The following is a 19,660-nucleotide window of genomic DNA, read 5'->3' as shown; positions in this document are numbered from 1 at the left end:
TTTCCAAATAGTATTTCTACAGATATTAGCAACCAAAACTTCCAAAGTTTCCTCCGATGCTTCAAACATAGCTTCGGCTTGCTAGCTTTTGGTATCATCATCCCGAAGAATGACAAAGGCAAGTATTGCGGAACGTGGTAAGATAAAGTATAAAATAAAAGTACAAAGGTAAAAAGATTTTTTATACCTTGTTAAGCAAATTTCGGGCTTCATCTCCAGCCAGTTCTCAGTCGCCCTTTGCCCAGATCTAGGTAATAAATCGGTTACCTATGCTTCGGGCTTCGGCCGGAATGTCAACAAGGTCAGACGGAGACAGGCTAAAGTTTGGCCTGTTAACAGCCCTTGCATGGTTGCACCTGGCTTTTATGAAAGCAGCAGTCGTACCACGAGAAACTACTAGCGCACAGAAGTCATCGTTGCCAGTTATGACTTCATCGAGGACGTCAACTTCTTTCTCATTGTATTCAAGCGCTCTGGGGATATCTTCGGCAGAAGGATTGCCTTATTCGGATGCAGCTCCGACTAAATTGAATATACTTTTTAACTAAGCAATGCATCGGGTTGCAAAGTCAAAACATTTATTCTTAAGGGTTTTGAGTGCTTCACTCAGCTTCAGGTTCTTCTCAGCCTCAACCTTGATTGTCATGTTTAAAGCTTCGGTTTCACGATTGAACCGACTGGCAACTCTTTGCTTAATTTCTCATTTTGAGCTTGAGCTTTGGTAAGTAATCCTTTGGTTGAATGCAGCAAGTCATCTTTTTCTTTCAAAGAATCTTCAAGTTTTCTGATTTTATCTTCAAAACCTTTGACGACAACTTCATTCTTTCTATCTTCGTCATCTTGTTGCATTTTCAAGGCTTTGCTTAGAAATAAACTCTGAAAAATGAACTAAAAAGTTAGAATACCTAATCAACATGAAGATACCAACGGTAATTTGCAAAAGAGTCTTACTTTGATGTTCGAATAAAATAAGCTGTCAATGATGTGTTGACGTCTATAGCAGCTGATATCCTTATCCAGCTTCAGGAATCCAATGCTTTTAGACAAAGTGCTTATAATTTTAGCTCCGGCGCTATCGCAAATGCATCCCATAATTTCTTCATCAACCCCGCCAAAGAGCATTGATCTAGGCTGGTAGCCGCAGGATATGGCAAATTTTTTTAATTCTGATATGTCTTCTTTGGAAAGTTGTTGGCCGCCCAGGTGTTGTAGGTCGAAATTCATACATTCCAAAGAGGTTTCTTCAATTTTCTTCCCCTTATCAGAAGCCATTGCGGCTACATCTCTCTCTGCAACCACATCTGATATGAGTCCGTCGATTTCTGACAGGGTGGTTGCGAGATTCTCGGCTTCGGATGTGGCGGTAGCTTTGGCATCGGTGGGTATAGCAACTTTGCCTGCCGAAGCTGAGGGTGGGGTCCGTTCAATAGCTTCCATTATGTTCACATACGCCATTTCTTTTGACCCCCATTATTCCACTCGCCAGCCGAAGCAGTTTCCCTTGACTGCAAGAGGCCAGTCAGATCCAACCTTAGAGGACTAAGCAGTGCAAATGGGAAAGGTTCAGTCATTACCTTCAAAATCTCCGAGACCTCAGCAGCAGAAGACAAAGAAGGGCTCATAGCCTACTTCGTCACATCTTGTACCTTCGTCTCCTCAGAAGATATCTTGACAAGAGTGCGTCGAGGCGAACCAAATTCGTGTGTAGCGCATGGCCGTCAGATCAAAATTCCAGGAGTTAGTCCATTTCGTCCCCAGCTAAGTGGAAAGGCTCTATGTATCTATGGTAGTTTAGACTAGTGAAATAACCCTCTACAAATAGATAGGTGGGTTGTTGTAAACAACCATCTCTTTGTCTATCTCTCTTTTGGCTAGCTCATTTATATTTAGAAAACCCTAATTTCATTCTCTAGTTTTCGCAGTAGTTTAGCCTGAGATCCGCAGATGATTTGACTCTACATGTGTGTCTTTGTAATCTTCACCTCGTCGTTCAAAGGAAAGGTGGCCAGATCCATCCATAGGATTTGTTGAATCATGTGCTCTATTTTGTTTTTGCTGCAGTTTTGATTTGATTTTGTTCTTGCTCTCTTCTCTTTCATTTTCTCTTTGGATTGTGGAATAACCTTCGAGTTCTTGAGTTGGAGATTGTTTTGAAGTTTTTCTCTGGGTTTGATTCAGACCTTATACCACTAAGAAACTCTGGTTGCACAGTTTTTTGGTTGTGGATTGATTTCAAAGGCAAAACCCCAACAAAACCCTAAGTATGTTTGTATTTTCTGATCTGCGATTGATTTAAAAATTCATTTGAATTCAAAATTTGTGGAGACCTTGGAAACTCATTTGTTAAGGTGTGTGTAGAATTTCAGCTTAAGCGGAGTCTGTTTGGTTCAGTTTCACATTCGAAAAATGAATTTGGAGCTGCTGAAAACGGCAATAGATAGCGATACGATTTTGGGCAGATTCGGACTTTTCTGTGCCAGATACACGATATGTTCGTTTTGTTGGCCTTGTGTTAATCTTAAGAATATTTTGAAATAATAAGATCACCGGTTGGCTGACGCGCTTTTGGTTTGAGCAATTTCTTTATCTCGATTGAAGCTAAGTGCATAATTTTAATTCTTAGCAGCAAAACTTGATTGGCTTCCATTTACCTCCATGTGGTCACCTCACTGGTACTTCACACAATGCCAATGCAATGCACCAGCCGACGAAGCACCAACAGCACTTCACCAAATAATATGTATACTACCGAGTATTGACTACTAATTCGCGTGCACCAGCTAACTGAAACTAAAGTTTTTACATAGGAGCCTTCACTAAGCCGATATAAAGTACAAGCAATTAACCTTTTTCACAAACAAGTAATTAAGCGAAAGTTATTAAGAGCGTACATAATTCTTCTGTAGCTGCAAATGACATGCATAAGTACGCCGGACCGGTGAAAAGCGATCAGGCAACCGAAAGAGCTAGTCAGTAAAAGATACATGCTTTACCACTGGTACTGCATTAATTAATGAAGGAGCTAGTGCTGAACAGTGCGGCAAGGACTCCTATAAATTGGCTGCCGTGCCGCTACCATCCAATCCACTCCACTCCATCATCCCGTGCCTCACGAGTCACGAGTCACTCCAGGTCCAGGCTGAGCAGCAATGGCGCCGCGAACGCTCGGCCTCAACGCGGCCCCGCTCCTCCAGGTACGTAACGTAACTCACTGCCCCGAAACTCTCACCGCGTTCGTTCGTGGCGGCCGCGTGCGTGTTCCTTCTTCCTCCTGCGCTAGCTGCGCGGTTCTGCTCTTCAGTACTCCTCTTGTCCTGACAGATCTCATCTAGCTCCCAGCTGAAAGTTTCACGCCTTTCCGGTCATTATGTGCGCATGGAGGTGCTGAAAAGAAAAGTGCCGTCTTTTTGCCTCACAAACCAGAATGTTTTTTTTTTCAATTCAAGATCAGAATTTTTTTCCCCAGTCCACCGAACCAGATCGATCAGGTCATGTATGTGGTAGCAGCCAGTTGTTGATCTGAAGCACACTCCTGTTTCCTGGAACAGATTCTGCGGTCCCTGTGCCTCCTGGCCCTCGCCGCGGCGGCGGCGGTGTCCGGGCGGCGCCACGGGGCCTCCCCGGCGCGCGGCAGCGGGCAGAGCATGTACCTGGCGCCGGCCTGCCGGGCGCACACGGCGTCGGTGGCGGACTTCGGCGGCGTGGGCGACGGCACCACTTCCAACACCGCGGCGTTCCGGTCCGCGGTGGACCACCTGTCGCAGTACTCGGGCGAGGGCGGCGGCGGTGGCATGCTGTACGTGCCCGCGGGCAAGTGGCTGACGGGCCCCTTCAACCTGACCAGCCACTTCACCCTCTACCTCCACCAAGACGCCGTCATCCTCGGCTCCCAGGACGTAGGCGAGTGGCCAATCGTGGATCCCCTGCCTTCTTACGGAAGAGGGAGGGACAAGGTCGGAGGGAGGTTCGCTAGCCTCATCGGCGGATCGAACCTGACCGACGTAGTCATCACTGGCAGCAACGGGACGATCGATGGGCAGGGCGCCATGTGGTGGTCCAAGTTCCACAAGAACCAGCTCAAGTACACGCGCGGCTACCTCATCGAGCTGATGCACTCGGACACCATCTACATCTCCAACCTGACGCTGCTCAACTCGCCGGCGTGGAACATCCACCCAGTCTACAGCAGCAACATCGTGGTGCAAGGCATCACCATCCTGGCGCCGACCAACTCGCCCAACACCGACGGCATCAACCCAGACTCCTGCTCTCACGTCCGCATCGAGGACTGCTACATCGTGTCGGGCGACGACTGCGTGGCCATCAAGAGCGGCTGGGACGAGTACGGCATCTCGTACGGGATGCCCAGCCAGCACATCGTCATCCGCCGCCTCACGTGCGTGTCCCCGACCAGCGCCGTCATCGCGCTGGGCAGCGAGATGTCGGGCGGCATCCAGGACGTGCGCGCCGAGGACATCACGGCGATCAACACCGAGTCCGCCGTGCGCATCAAGACCGCCGTCGGCCGCGGCGCCTACGTCAGGGACGTGTTCGCGCGCCGGATGACGCTCACCACCATGAAGCGGGTGTTCTGGATGACGGGCGACTACAAGTCCCACCCGGACGACAAGTACGACCCCAACGCCGTCCCCGTTGTCGCCAACATCAGCTACCAGGACGTGGTGGCCACGGGGGTCTACAAGGAGGCGGCGCGCCTCCAGGGCATCCAGGGCGCACCGTTCCGGGGCATCTGCGTCGCCAACGTCACCGCCGACCTGTCCAAGTCCAGGAAGTACCCATGGAACTGCGCCGACATCGAGGGAGTGTCGGCCAACGTCAGCCCCGCGCCGTGCGACCCGCTACAGGGCGCGCACGACGGCGCATGCCCGTTCCCGACCGACACGCTGCCCATCGACCAGGTCACAGTGCAGCAGTGCGCATACGACATCCCGGCCACCAACTAGCAGCTCAATCAAGGAGTGTATTCGGATGTGGATCAGCCGCCTAGTACAACTTGTAGTTCAGGTCCAATGCAAGCGACTAGTAGTATCAAGTCTCATCAACACAATAACGACAGAATGAATCGGGCACTAGCCTAGAAAGCATTCATAAACTCCGAGCCTGTACACCATCTACAGCCTAAAGACTGACTTGACTCATCACCTGCCGCCGAAGAACGAGAAGAAGCCGCCTCCGCCTCCTTTCTTCTCGGGCCTCTCCTGCTCTTCGACCATGACCGCCGTCATCGCATCTCTTTCCACCAATCTCCAAGTAGCCTGCTCCAGAGCAAGGCCAGCAGGCGTGGGCGGGTCATTCAGCACCAGCGGCACGCCCCTATTCGTACTCCGGATCACCTCCGTGTCCTCTGGCACCACGCCTAGTAAAGGCAACCCGAGCATTTCCTGCACGTCCAGCGCTGACATCATGTCCTCCCCCTTCACCAGGTCTGGCCGCACTCGGTTGACAACGATCTTGATGTCTTTGATGCCATCGCACTCCAGCAGTCCCGCGACACGGTCAGCATCGCGGAGAGCCGTAATGTCGGGAGTGGTAACGAGCACCGCCTCTTCTGCGGGTGCAATGGCAGTGACAAACCCAGCATCAACACCTGCAAAACAAAACATCAAGCAGCTGTAGTTAACACAGTTTCTATGCCATGGGTCAGAACTAAAACCTTGGTAAATGGATCCAAATCACATTAACACAAATATTATTACACGCTAATGGCTCCAATTTTGAGAAATCTGATAATCCCATTATAAGTATGGACTATAGTCATGGAAATCATGCCAAGTGCATCATATGCTCGGAATCCTTTCGTCTGTAGCAAGCAACAGGAACAAATGTGGGACAACTATAATATTTGGCATCAGCATCCCAATGAATCCAAGGTCCAAGGGGATATATATATATATATATATATATTGTATATTAGGAGCCCTGGGCTTCCTTTAGTTATTGGAAGCCCAGGCCAGACAGTGCAATCCGGTCGAGCCGAACCAGGTCCAGACGTCTATAAAAGAAAATCCGTAGTGCTAGGGATCAGTTTTTACGCCCCATCTCGATTCATTAGCGGCGGTTGCCAGGCCGGCGGTGGCGGCGGTTCCCAGGCCGACGGTGGCGGCCCCCGATCCAGAGGGCGAGCGGCGGCGGCAGCGCCCTTATGCGATGGCGGCGGTTTCCAGGCCAGCGGTGGCGGCCCCCGATCCAGAGGGCGAGCGGCGGCAGCGCCCTTGTGTGGTGGCGGCGATTCCCAGCCCGGTGGCCGCAACTCCATTACCTCGACGCGCGGTGGCGGAGGTTCCTCGATCCGCAGCGAGGCTCTTGTGCAGGCAAGCGGCGGCGTCCCCGAAGCCCCGAGGAGGCGGCACTTCCAAGGCCGGCGAGCAAGCGACGCCCGTCGACGTGCGAGTAGCGACGGCGACGCATGAGGCGCGATGTTCGAGCGAGCGATGTCACGGAAGGGGCGAGATGCGCGCAGCGATGATCGCGCGTGACATCCTCTGATCCGGCGCATTTTTCTTTTCGTTTATTGTGTTTTATGCCTACCACATGTATTATTTACGCTAAAAACTGTATGTTTTTATGCTTTAACACAGAGTTCGTATATCAGTTTACTGCATGCACATTTGAAAGACAATTCCTTGATTTATGTTGTTCTTAATTTGCGCGCATGCAATGGAAACTCCCACGATTTTGCCATAATTTTTGGATCTGTATAAAAATAGAAACCGCATGCATGCGGCTGCCATGTTTTTCGGATCTGTCATAAAAATAGGATCGTAATAACAACCTACTAAAGCTATCAACCTCTAATTGACTCGGTATTTACGCTTATAATTAAGGGATTTTATGCTCAAAACTTAAGGTTTTTACGCTCCACCCGGAGATGCGTCCACCAGTGAACATGCCAGATTTTTTACGCAGTGTAAGGAATTGCATAAATACCTAAACCGTGTAGTATAATTTGTTTCAGTATACATCATAAACTAGTTCTGATGCGTTTAGTTGCATGACTGTTGGAGGGATCCTATATTTATGAAGGAAATAAAATATTAAATGCGATTTTTTGTTTCTATGCATGCAATTCATTTCCTTTCATTGCATATTCTTTCCATCATAAATTCGTGTGCATGCAGCCTGTTGCAGATTTTTACGCAGTATACCGAATCGCATAATTATCTACACAGTGTAGCATATTTAGTATCAGTATATAGCATAAAATGGTCATTACGAGTTTTAGTTGCATGTCTGTTTCAGCGATCCTAAATTTATGGAGGAAATAAAGCATTTAAAATAGAAACCGCCACACATATCTTTCCTAAATTTACGCGCATGCAAGGGAACGTGATTGACTCATGCATGCATTTTGCCATAATTTTAGGATCTGTATAACCGCATGCATGCGACTGCCATGTTTTTCGGATCTGCCATAAAAATAGGATCGTAATAACAACCTACTAGAGCTATCAACCTCTCATATTGGCTCGGTATATACGCTTATAATTGAGGGATTTTATGCTCAAAACTTAAGGTTATTACGCTCCAACCCGGAGGTGCGTCCACCAGTGAACAACATGCCAGATTTTTTACGCAGTGTAACGAATTGCATAAATACCTACACCATGTAGTATAATTTGTATCAGTATATATCATAAACTAGATTTAATGTGTTTTAGCTGCATGGCTGTTGGAGGGATCTTATATTTATGAAGGAAATAAAACATTAAATACGATTTTTTGTTTCTATGCGTGTAATTCATTTTCTTTCATTGCACATTATTTTTATCATAAATTCGTGTGCATGCAGTTGGTAACAGATTTTTACGCAGTATATCGAATTGCATAATTATTAACACAGTGTAGCATATTTAGTCTCAGTATATATCATAAAATGGTCCTTACGCGTCTAGCTGCATGGCTGTTGTAGCGATCCTAAATTTATGGAGGAAATAAAGGATTTTAAAAACAGAAACTGCCGCACATATCTTTCCTAAATTTATGCGCATGCATTGGATCGTGTTTGACTCATGCATGCATTCCTTTTTTGCGCTAACAGACGTGGGGCAGGTGGCGCACCCGACAGCCTGTTTGGGCGCGCTGGTTGAACCAGTTTGCAGGGGTGATCGGCCTGGGCTTCCTTTAACTATTGGAAGCCCAGGGCTCCCGTTATACCTACCCTATATATATATATATATATATATATATATATATATATATATATATATATATATATATATATATATATATATATATATATATATATATATATATCAATGTTTTCGAGTCGGAGTCGTGTAGTTACTGACTAGTCGTGACTAGTCGAATGTAAGTCGTTGATTACATTTCTTTATAATTTTCTATATATGCTAATACTAAAGACACCGAAACGCTAAAATCGATTAGTTGCATGTCAAGCGCCTCAGCACCTAACAACGTCGAATCACTCCTAGATTTAAGGCATGGAAAGGAAACTAATCTCAACTAATCACTCCTAGATTTAAGGTATGGAAAGGAAACTAATCTTTTATTTCTAAATCTGGCCACTAACGGTGGCACCTTCCTGTGTGGCGTGAGCAGCCCGCTCTGCCGCACTCGTGATGTCACGACGGCGCCTATACGTTTGCCCATACATGACATCTCTCCCCCCCCCCCTCGACGTCCAGCTCGTCCTCGAGCTGAAAATGGGGAAACTTGTCACGGACAGTGTTCTTACGGCGCCTAGGCGAGCAAGTGCACCAGCCAACCGCCTTAGCGCCTAGGCGGCGCCTAGGCGACGCCTAGGCGGGTATGGCGAGCAAGGCGGCCAGTTTTGCCCGGGCGCCTGGACGCCTAGGCGTCGCCTAGGCGACGCCTTAAGAACACTGGTACAGAAATCAGCCACATCCTCCCAAGTTGCAGACGCAGCGGACTGACCCTTCCAGTGGATGAGCACCTGGCGGACACCGCGCGCCAAGCAGAAGCATACAGCGGCTCCGGTTTTGGAGTCACAGCCCCGTGAAGCATGGGTGGCAGTGGGGGAGGCACCTCTGGTGGATCGCTGATGAACTTCTTAAGAAGCCCCACATGGAAGACATCATGCAGCTTGGCACACAGGGGCAGGGCGAGGCGGACAACAGCCTCGTTGATGCACTCGGTGATGCGGTACGGCCCGACGAAACGCGGCTTGAGCTTGCCCCTGGACAGCTGCGGTAGGGAAGCGCCAGCACGCTGTCAAAGGCGTAGAAGCACCTAGTCGCCCACGGCATAGGAGACCGGGCGGTGCAGCCGGTCGTAGAACTTCTTTTGGACGGCTTGAGCTTGCTCCAGCCGATAGCGGACATCCGCGAGGAGCTCTTCCCGAGCAGCCATGGTCTTGGCCACATAAGCCACCCGCGTCTCCCCTGGTTCGTAGAACCAGATGGATGGAGGATGCCGGCCATACACCACCTTGAAGGGGGTGTCCCGAAGCGACGACTGGTACGCCATGTTGTAGACGTACTCCGCCCATGGCAGCCACTGCTTGGGTCGGTCCCCTGTGAAGCACCAGACGTACATGACAATTACTTTGTTGGCCACCTCTGTTTGGTCGTCCGACTGGGGGTGGAAGGCGGACGTCATATGTAGTTTGGCCCCGGATAGCTTCATCAACTCTTGCCAAAACGTCGAGGTGAACACGGGGTCCCTGTCCGACACCATGGATTGAGGAATCCCATGGAAGCGAACAATCTCGCTGAAGAACGTCTGTGCCACAGAACCTGCACTGTAGGGGTGAGCCAGTAGGATAAAATGACAATATTTGCTGAAACGGTCCACAACGATGAGGATCACCGACTTGCCCCCCACACGGGGCAGAGCTTCTACGAAATCTAGGCCGATGTCTGTCCACACGGCCTGGGGAATAGGTAGGGGCAGCAGCAGTCCCGCGGGATGGAGGTGCCCTGATTTGTTGCACTGGCAGGTAGCGCAGGCGCGGACGGAGTCTTGCATCACCCGGCGCATGGCGGGGAAGTGGAAGTCGCGGCGGAGGCGATGGAGAGTGCGTTGCACCCCTTCGTGGTCGTCCTCGTGTGTAGCTGCCACAAGCTCATGCAGCAGCGGCGAGTCCGAGGGAACATACAACCGGGCGGCATAAGCCACCATGCCGTCCAGGAGAGACCACAGCACGCCTCTGGTACCCGCGACGATCTCATCTCTGATGGCGACGAGGGCGGGGTCCTGTAGTTGCGCCTGGAGAAGTCGGTCGATGAAGTCGAAGCGAGACGCAGAGAGAGCCAAGACCGACCCCTCCTCACAGGTATCGTGTCGAGCAGGGCATCGGTGACGGTGTTGGCGGTGCCCGGCTTGTACTTGACCGTGAAGTCGAAGCCGAGGAGCTTGCCCACCTAGTGGTGCTGCGGGATCGTCGCAAGGCGTTGGTCGAGGAGGAACTTCAAGCTGTAGTGGTCAGTGCGGACGATGAACGGTCGACCCCACAGGTACGGCCGCTAGTGGCGGACGACATGGACCAGCCCAATGAGCTCGCGCTCATAAGCTACCAAGGAGCGATGGTGTGGCGCGACCAGCCTGCTAAAGGAGGTGATCGGGTGCTGATCTTGGAGAAGGATCGCCCCAAAGCCATGGGTGGATGCGTCGCACTCGACGATGAACCCCTTGGTGAAGTCCGGCAACGCCAGCACGGGGGTCGACATCATGGCGGCCTTAAGCGCCTGGAAGGCCGCCTGAGCGTCATCGTTCCAGAAGAACCCCTCCTTGAGGAGCGAGGTGAGGGGTGCCGCAATCTTGCAATAATCGTGGACGAACTTGCGGTAGTACCCGGCGAGGCCCAAGAAGTCGTGCATCGCGCACGTCGAGCGAGGGGCCGACCAGTCGTGGATGGCCTGCACCTTGGCCAGATCCATGGCCACCCCTTGAGCCGAGATAATGTGGCCCAAGTATGCCACCGAGGGGGAGCCAAAGGTGCACTTGGACCGCTTGATGAAGAGGACGTAGCGGCGCAGCTCATCGAGGACGGCGCGGATGTGTCGCAAGTGATCTGCCCATGTCTTGCTATAAATTAAAATATCATCAAAAAAGACCAAAACAAATCGGCGGAGGAACGGTCGAAGGACGTCGTTCATGAGCGCTTGGAATGTCGCCGGGGCGTTGCAAAAGCCCGAACGGCATCACCAAGAACTCATAGAGGCCGTCGTGGGTGCGGAACGCCGTCTTGTGGACATCAGTCGGCCGCATCCAGACTTGATGGTAGTCGGAGCGTAAGTCCAGCTTGGTGAAGTACCGCTCGCCGTGCAACTCGTCGACGATAGGGATGGGGAAGGCGTCCTTGATGGTGAGGTCGTTGAGGGCGCGGTAGTCGACACAAAACCGCCAAGCCCCATCCTGTTTCTTGATGAGCAGCACCGGCGAGGAGAACATCGAATCGCTGCAACGGACGATGCCTTGGGCGAGCATGGCAGCGCACTGCCGATCCAACTCGTCCTTGTGCGCCGCTGGGTAGCGGTAGGGCCTAACCGCCACCGGTGCAGCCCCCAGTTTGAAGACAATGGCATGGTCCCGAGCCCGCTGTGGGGGGAGCCCGGCTGGCTCGGCGAAGACGTCGTCGAAGGCGTGGAGCAGGTCGTTGAGGAGGCCCTCCGTTGATGTGGCTGCAGCGACCAGCAGCCCCGACCGCTCTGCGATGTCGGACCAGCACACCAGCTGACCTTGGTGGGTGAAGGAGATGGTGCAGCCGATGAAGTCCCAACTGATTCGGCCAAGGGTGACCATCCAATGTGTCTCATACCCGGTGAGCGGCATGACGAAGAGGTCGACGGAGAACCGATCGCCCTCGATGATGAGCGGGGCGCGCCGTATGACGCCGGGGCAGGTGACGCGCTCCCCGTTGGCCACAGTCGCCGTGAGACGTGGACGGCGCTGGATCTGCAGTCTGATGCAGCGCGCCGCAGCTTCGACGGTGAAGTTGTGTGTGGAACCCGTATCGAGGAGCGCGACGAGGGTGGAGGCGCCCAACGATACTCGCACCTGCAGGGATTTGCAGATGGGGACGCCCGCAATAGCCTGAAGTGAGAAGACAGGAGCAGCCTCTTCCTGTTCATTGGGTCGTCGACGCCTCCCATGAAGAAAATGCGACGACAGACACGGTTGTGTCCACGGGAGTACAGATCATTGCAATTGAAGCAAAGACCAAGGCGTCGTTGTTCCTCCTGTGAAAGGCGCTTCAACGGCTGGCCTTCCAGCCGAGGCGGCGCTGCACCCGCCGATGGTGCAGGTAGCGGTGGGCGAGGGCCATGAGCGCTAGGTGCGGCCAGCAAGGCGCAAGGGGCGCCGCGGGCAGGGGGCTGAGCCGACTGGGCCAATCCCATCATCTTAACCTGTCGGGCGAGAGTCATGGCCCCGGCGAGCGTCTCCGGGTTGTGGATGCGGACGGTGTGGCTCATCGGAGGGAGGAGACCGCGCTTGTACAGCTGGACGCGTTGGCCCTCCTCGAGGCGACCCGCGCGGGGCAGGAGAGCCTGGAACCGGTTGGAGTAATCCTCCACCGTCCCCGTGCGGCGGCACTCCACCAACTCGAACAGGGGCGTCGATCGGAGAGGCCCGAACCGAAGGTTGAGCAGTTCTTTGAAACGCGCCCACGATGGCATGCCCTCGTCCTCCTGGAGTTGAATGTACCAGGTTTGGGCGACATCCTCCAGGTTGTACGACGTCATCCACACGCGCTCCTCTGTCATGGTGCGCTGTTGGAGAAAGTACGATTCGCACTTGTTGATGAAGATCATCGAATCAGACTTGTCGTCGTAGCGGGGGAAATCCAGTTTCTGGAATCTAGGAGGGCACTCAAGATCGTGAGGCCCCTCCTGGCGAGCGCCCTTGTTGCCTGCCGATGACGTGGAGGACTTTTCCTTCATCGCAGCCATCTCGGCCTTCAGGGTGGACATCTCTGTGGTGATTGATTGCAGCGCCTCCATGACATCCTTGATGGTGGGTTCCACCATCGGTAGCGGCTACGTGGAGGAGGCAGTGGAGGTTGGCGGCGATGGTGGTGGGCTAGGATGAGGTGCGACGGTTGTGGAGGACTGGTTGGAGCGTGTGGTAGAGGATCGACGAGACCTTGATACCAGGTTGTCAAGCGCCTCAGCACCTAACAACGCCGGACCGCGACTACGCCGTCCACAGTCGCAGTCCAGGCCTTCACCGTGAGGGTGATCCCCACCAGCGGCTTGAGAGTAGAGAGAGAGAGAGAGCAGGTTTAGGATAACTGATTGCTTGATTCCTTTCCTCCAAGTTTGGTTACAATATATAGGCCAATGCCCCAACTAATCACTCCTAGATTTAAGGCATGGAAAGGAAACTAATCACTCCTAGATTTAAGGCATGGAAAGGAAACTAATCTCAACTAATCACTCCTAGATGTAAGGCATGGAAAGGAAACTAATCTTTTATTTCTAAATCTGGCCACTAACGGTGGCACCTTCCTGTGTCGCGCGAGCAGCCCGCTCTGCGGCGCGCCTGATGTCACGACGACGCCTATACGTTTGCCCGTACATGACATTGCAATATTGCATGCCTCACAAGATCTCTACCATTCGTCTTGGTCCTCACCTAGTCATAAATCCTTCCATGTCCATAGTAAATTCCGGTTATCTTCTTTGCTTAAGCAATGCAGCCACTAAATTTTTTTTATCTTCCCAATAACCTCCAACATGAGATCTAAGTAGTGGGCAAAACAAGGAGTCCAAAATAAGGTAGATAACTTGTCTATTAGCATCCTACCTACTAGTGTTGAGATGGTTGGGTGGGCTCACATTTTATACCTAGGCCCAAATATGTCGCCCGACTCAAATGCTACAACTAGTCGTGACTAGTTAACGAGTCGAGCGACTAGTAGAGAAAGTTGAGTCGCTAAAATCGACTATCACATCTACACCGACTTCTCAACTAGTCGTGACTAGTCGCTCGACTTTAAAACCTTGATATATATACCTTGTATCATATAGATTCTAGAGGTTCATTATGAACTCTTAAACTGTACATTGAAATGCCAAGCCGCTCTCTCAATTTCATACCATTTATGCGATGAAAGCACCGACATTCTGAGATTGAAAACTATCAAGCATCTAAAACCTGGTACATACATAAAAATTAGTATCCTGGCTCTGAAACCACCAGTCTTCTAAATATCGTATCTAAAGATGAACTAGCATTGCAAAAAAAACAATGAGTATCCTGGTTCTGGAATCATTCTTGACATCAGAAAGCAGTCGAAGAGTGATGAATCTGGGAGAAACCATGAAATGAAATCCAACACCCCAATTGATGGCTGCTAGATTTGGACAAACTAATTGTTTGCCATCGCTACAGGGTGGATGGCACAGAAAATGCCATGTCAGTGACTCACCTGCCAGTGACTGATGATTTAGTGTCATCCATAAAGATGGCAAAAAGTTAAATGGCTGCTAGATTTGGTCAACCGGAGCTACTAGACCAAAGTATGTTTGATTGATTATGACTGATAATGGAACTTACTCAGAATGTGAAGGGAGCAAGCATGGCTCCTGGAACATCCTATTTCAGTTCACCCTTCTAACTAATGGATTAGACAGTAGTAGTGGTATCTCTGGATAGTGGAAATCCCTGAAAGATTGGGGTTGTTGAGACCATCCAAATGGTTCCTCAATTCGTTGTATCGTGATACTAAAAATTCATTGCAAGTTTTTGTTCGATTGGTACATCAGTGACCGAAAATGAGGTTACAACTGACCTGCGGGGCAGTCGATGAGGATGAATGCGGGTGGGCTGGTCGAGCGTCGTAGCGCGTCCGCGACCCAGGTGAGGGTCTTGGATCCGAACGCGAGGGGCAGCTTGGAGCGGGGCTTGGAGAGGCAGAGGAGGTGGAGGTCGTGGAGCGCGCGGTGGCGGACGAGCGCCTGGTCGAGTCGGCAGTCTCCCGCGAGGACGTCGGCGGCGGTGAGGTGGACGCGGTTCTCGAGGCCGAGCAGGAGGTCGAGGTTGCGGAGGCCAGCATCGGCGTCGACGGCGACGGCTGGGAGGCCGAGGCGCGCGAGAGAGGCGGCGAGGTTGGCGGTGGTGGTCGTCTTTCCGACGCCGCCCTTGCCGGAGGTGACGACCACCACGCGCGGGGTCGGGCCCGAGAGCTCAGGCGCCGTGCGCCCCCCGTGGTTGCGCGCGGAGACGGCCCGCGTGGATGCCGCCGCCGGAGGAGGGGGCAGCGGGAGGAGGTGCGGCGGCGCGAACGCCATCGGCGGACTAGGGTTGGCTAGGGTTTTGTTCGGGAGCTGGGACCGGGGAGAGGTCAGTCCGAGTTGGAGGTGGTGGTGGCGGCGGCCGCGACCATGGCCGATGCTACAGTACAGTATGTGTGTGCCACCGCATTTTTTTGGTGGGAAAGGGTTGAGGAGGCGTTCAGGAATATAGATGTCCAATAAGCACGAGGCCCGCGAGCCCGGCACGAAGCCCGTTGTTTGTGCCCGGTCCGAGCCCGGCACGGCCCGGTTATATGCGGGCCCGGGCCGGCCCGGCACGAATAAGCGGGCCGGGCTCGGACAGGAAATTAGGCACGGTGAGCTAGCCCGGCACGGCCCGTTTAGCTCTAAGCCCGTTAAGTCCGCTTTTTTACACTAAAATATTTTTTTCGGTCCGCATAGCCCGCTTTTCGGCCCGCTTTTTTCGTGCTAAACGGGCCAGCCCGGTCCGTTTAGACCCGTTACGGGCCGGGCTCGGACAAGAAATTAAGCCTGCGTGCTTACCCGGCCCGGCCCGGTTTTCTAATCGTGCCTGGCGGGCCGGGCCCAAAACGGGCCGAGCTTCACCGGGCCTGGGCCGGGCGGCCCGTTTGGACATCTCTATTCAGGAACAGCCGAACAGGACAGACTTTAGAGGTGTTTGCTAGCTAAAAATTATTAGTGGAATTAGCTAACTAACAAATCTCTACTAACTATTAAAAGAGAGTGTAGACTGCCCCTGCCGCTACCCCCCGCTACCGTGCGCCCAGCCCCCGCGAAACCCGCCGCAACCGAACGCCCGCCGTCGCCGCGAATCTCGCACGCCCGCTGTCGCGAAACCCTTGGCTGCCGCATCGCCCGCACGCCCGCATGCCAGCCCCAGCGAAACCCCCACAACCGAACGCTCGCATGCCCGCTGCCGCCTCGAAATCCGCCATCGCGAAACCCTCTAGTTCCGAACCGCTCGCACGGACGTCGCGCAAGCCCTGCTGCCCGCCTGCCCCCGGAAATTGAAAATCTCATATGTCGGCATCGCCTGCATCGGCGCCCGCGGAGAACGCGGGGGCGGGCCAGAGGCGGGTGACGATGTCGCGTCGTCGCAGCCCCCGAAGCGAGCCAAGGTCCGGATCTCCCTCCATCCCCCAAGCATGTAGCCCCTTTAGGTCTCTGGTTTTGATCTGGTTTTGTTGTTATTGCGATCTCGCTGGTGGTAGGTTGGGTGCACAGAGGCACACACCACGAAGCCGTCGGTGGCACCGGCAGAAGTCGGCACCGTTGCGGGCCCACTGCCCAACACGGCTGGTCTACAGGCGCTGACCGGCGCCATGGACAAGCTGGAGGCCCTCTTGAGGCCCAAGGAGGGTCAGTCCAATCCGGCCGGTATGAGCCTTGTCCCTACAATGTGCCTACGGCGTTCTTTCGGTTTTTGGCTTCGGGCCTTAGGGTTTGATGAGTTCCGTTGTTTGTGTAGGGCATAAGCGGGGCACTAACGATAAAGATATAACAGCGAAGATAAAGAGAGCCATGGATTTATCGGAGGATTTATCGGCAAAAATAAAAGAAAACCAAGGATAATGTGGCTGGGATATTGAATAAGCCACAGGCGGCAGCCACCAGCAGGCGTCAGGAGCTCTGGTGCAGACTAATTTCACAATATACCATGGTGCGACTTCTCTTATGTCTTTTCACTTCTTTTTCAATTAGTAGAACTCACCCATGATCTCTCGTGCTTTGGATGAGACCTTAATTACCAAGAACTACATGGCACATGTTACGATTTCTTTGTAATTGCTATAGAAATACCATATAAAACCTCATATCAGAACTCAGGAATATGCAATACTACCTTGAACCTTACCTGTTCTCTATCTGCTCTGAGTCTTGTAACTTTAAAGAAAGCACCATCCAACCCCATTCAGTTGCAATATACACAGATACGCTTTCTGTTTACTTTCTGTTTATGGAAAAATAATTTCATACATAGTTCTATCTCAGTGCCAAGGTTATTAAGATGTTTTGTGCTTCATTTTTGCTTTATTGGATAGGTTGTATGTGATGTGACGTATGGCTGCATTTGTTGAGAAACTTCAATGTCCCATTGTTAGTGCTTGTGTGCATATGATATTGTATAAGATTTAGGATTTAAGGTGCCTTTCAGTGAGTTAATGAACTTCATTATTGCTCTTTGGAGCAACTAAAATGATTGAACTTTTTATCATATACCAATGGATTGCCATCTGCTGTATTTTTTTCAACAACACCCTACCCTTTCTATTTAAGGAGATTCTATGCTACCTTCTTAGTAGATATTTGAGCAACTTCATCAGGAGAAATCAAGCACTCCAGCATTATCCTCCACTTGCAGTAGTATCCAGCAGGAGCATTGCTCACATTTCAAAGATATTCAGGGTCATTTATCATCTAAAGGGCACAATATACACTAAAACATGGCAAGGAAGAAACACAAAAAAAGAGGCAGCAGACAAGGATGCAATTTGCATGAATGACAAGGATACACATGTGTCCTGGATGTTCATGTTCCAGAATAGATTGTTAGAGGCCTATGCGTACAGTAGAATGAATAGATCACAAACAGAAAAAACAAACCAAAGCACAACTGCCATCTTACCTCTGGAACTGTTCCCTCAGTTGTGCAACTCCGACTAGCAGCTTTCACTTCTGAATCTCTGGACCAAAGTTCACTCTGAAGATGAAGAGCAAAGCAGAAGCAGACAAGGAAAAGCAGTTTGGTTCAGAGGGGTAGGGAGCAGAGGGAGCTAAATCTTCTAAGAAGGTAGCATAGAATCTCCTTAAATATGGCGACAAGCTAGTTGGGAACAACTCTTGTTGTCGTTGTTCTTTTCATTCTGTTCTGTACAACTGCAGCCAGGCTTTTTCTGAAAAAATAGACGATACTTGTGTTGTTCCTCTTGGTCGCTACCATTTTCTTTACATGTCAATAGGAACTCATTGGCACTATCATATGCTCAGTTATTAGTTGAACTTTTTATTTTGCTATATAGTTTTCCGGAGAGACTAGGCACGACTTTTTGAAAGGGAAATAGGCTTACACCTTTTCCTAAATTGATTTTGGTGGTTGAATTGCCCAACACAAATAATTGGACTAACTAGTTTGCTCTAGTCTATAAGTTTTACAGGTGCCAAAGGTTCACAACAAACCAATAAAAAGACCAAAGATGGGTTCAAATAAAGAGAGCTAAAGACATCCCAAAAGGCACCCTGGTCTGGCGCACCGGACTGTCCGGTGTGCCACCGGACAGTGTCCGGTGCACCAGGGCACTCGACGCTAAACTCGCCACCTTCAGGAAAATGGGAGGCCGCTCCGCTATAATTCACCGGACTGTCCGGTGGCGCACCGGATAGTGTCCGGTGCCACACCGGACTGTCCGGTATGCCAGCAGAGCAACGGCTACTTCGCGCACAACGGTCGACTGCAACGCATTTAATGCGTGCCTGCGCGCGCAGAGGTCAGAGCACGCGTAGAAGGCGCACCGGACAGTCTACAGGACCTGTCCGGTGCGCCACCGGACAGCCCAGAGGCCCCACAAGTCAGAGCTCCAACGGTCAGAACCCAACGGCCGACTGACGTGGCTGGCGCACCGGGCAGTGTCCGATGGCGCACCGGACTGTCCGGTGCGCCATGCGACAGCAGCCTTCCAACGGCCACATTTTGGTGGTTGGGGCTATAAATACCCCAACCACACCACATTCAAAGGCATCCAAGTTTTCCACCTTCAACACATTACAAGAGCTATAGCATTCAATTCTAGACACAACCAAAGAGATCAAATCCTCTCCCAAGTCCGGAATCACTCCAAATCAAATAGCGACTAGAGAGAGCGACATTCGTGTTCATTTGAGCTCTTGCGCTTGGATTGCTTCTTTTCTTTCTCATTCTTCTTGTGATCAACTCAATTGTAACCGAGGCAAGAGACACCAATTGTGTGGTGGTCCTTGCGGGGACTTTGTGTCCCGTTTGATTGAGAAGAGAAGCTCACTCGGTCTAGGTGACTGTTGGGACTATGCTTCGTCACGCCGAAGGTCTTGAAGGAAGAAGCAGTTTTGGCTGAAGCTGCCCGTGTGCGATGACCGAAGCTTGCTCTTCATAAAGCTTCGGAATTATGAACCGACTTAAAGATAGAATGACCTTTTAGTCTATAAAGGTCTGAGTCAATGTTGTAAACTTTTATGAGGGGCATAATTGTAATTCTTCACAGGCTGTGTCCTGTGTCTATAAATAGTGAACAGTATTCCTTTACTGTTCACGGATTCTGGCGATCACACCATTCAGGAATCAACCTTTGCCAAGGCAGAGGTATAACCGTAATTAATGATTCAATATATTGATTAAATATAAGTTGATTCGTTTATGATTCATTTACCTTTGATACCCTTTATTTTATGTTATCTTATACAATTTA

At 51.2% G+C, this 19,660-nt stretch overlaps 2 protein-coding genes across 2 annotated transcripts; one reads left to right on the top strand and one right to left on the bottom strand.

Moving 5' to 3' along the window:
- The first annotated feature begins 3,102 nt into the window (after positions 1 to 3,102).
- LOC100284797 (glycoside hydrolase, family 28) lies at positions 3,103 to 5,110 on the top strand. Its single transcript, NM_001157692.1, has 2 exons — positions 3,103 to 3,194; positions 3,549 to 5,110. The coding sequence occupies exons 1-2, from the start codon at positions 3,150 to 3,152 to the stop codon at positions 4,962 to 4,964; spliced, it is 1,461 nt and encodes a 486-aa protein (NP_001151164.1). The 5' UTR covers positions 3,103 to 3,149; the 3' UTR covers positions 4,965 to 5,110.
- On the bottom strand, positions 4,963 to 15,249 carry LOC100381681 (Site-determining protein). The gene is made up of 2 exons (NM_001174494.1): positions 14,738 to 15,249; positions 4,963 to 5,608 (listed from the first exon to the last, which is right to left on the bottom strand). Exons 1-2 carry the CDS (start codon positions 15,234 to 15,236, stop codon positions 5,160 to 5,162), a joined length of 948 nt encoding a protein of 315 aa, NP_001167965.1. The 5' UTR covers positions 15,237 to 15,249; the 3' UTR covers positions 4,963 to 5,159.
- Between the last annotated feature and the right edge of the window lie 4,411 nt (positions 15,250 to 19,660).

Source organism: Zea mays, chromosome 6 (genome assembly GCF_902167145.1).
Source record: "Zea mays cultivar B73 chromosome 6, Zm-B73-REFERENCE-NAM-5.0, whole genome shotgun sequence".
Classification (NCBI taxonomy): Eukaryota; Viridiplantae; Streptophyta; class Magnoliopsida; order Poales; family Poaceae; genus Zea; species Zea mays.
Note: the sequence above shows the minus strand (reverse complement) of the source record. Positions and strands in the feature narration are given on the sequence as shown.

Excerpts from the sequence above, each read along its gene's own strand:
- LOC100381681 (NM_001174494.1), bottom strand. The coding sequence starts at position 15,236 with ATGGCGTTCGCGCCGCCGCACCTCCTCCCGCTGCCCCCTCCTCCGGCG. Across the intron at positions 5,609-14,737 it reads CCTCATCGACTGCCCCGCAG|GTGTTGATGCTGGGTTTGTC; the intron begins GTCAGTTGTAAC and ends TTTGTTTTGCAG.
- LOC100284797 (NM_001157692.1), top strand. The coding sequence starts at position 3,150 with ATGGCGCCGCGAACGCTCGGCCTCAACGCGGCCCCGCTCCTCCAG. Across the intron at positions 3,195-3,548 it reads ACGCGGCCCCGCTCCTCCAG|ATTCTGCGGTCCCTGTGCCT; the intron begins GTACGTAACGTA and ends TTCCTGGAACAG.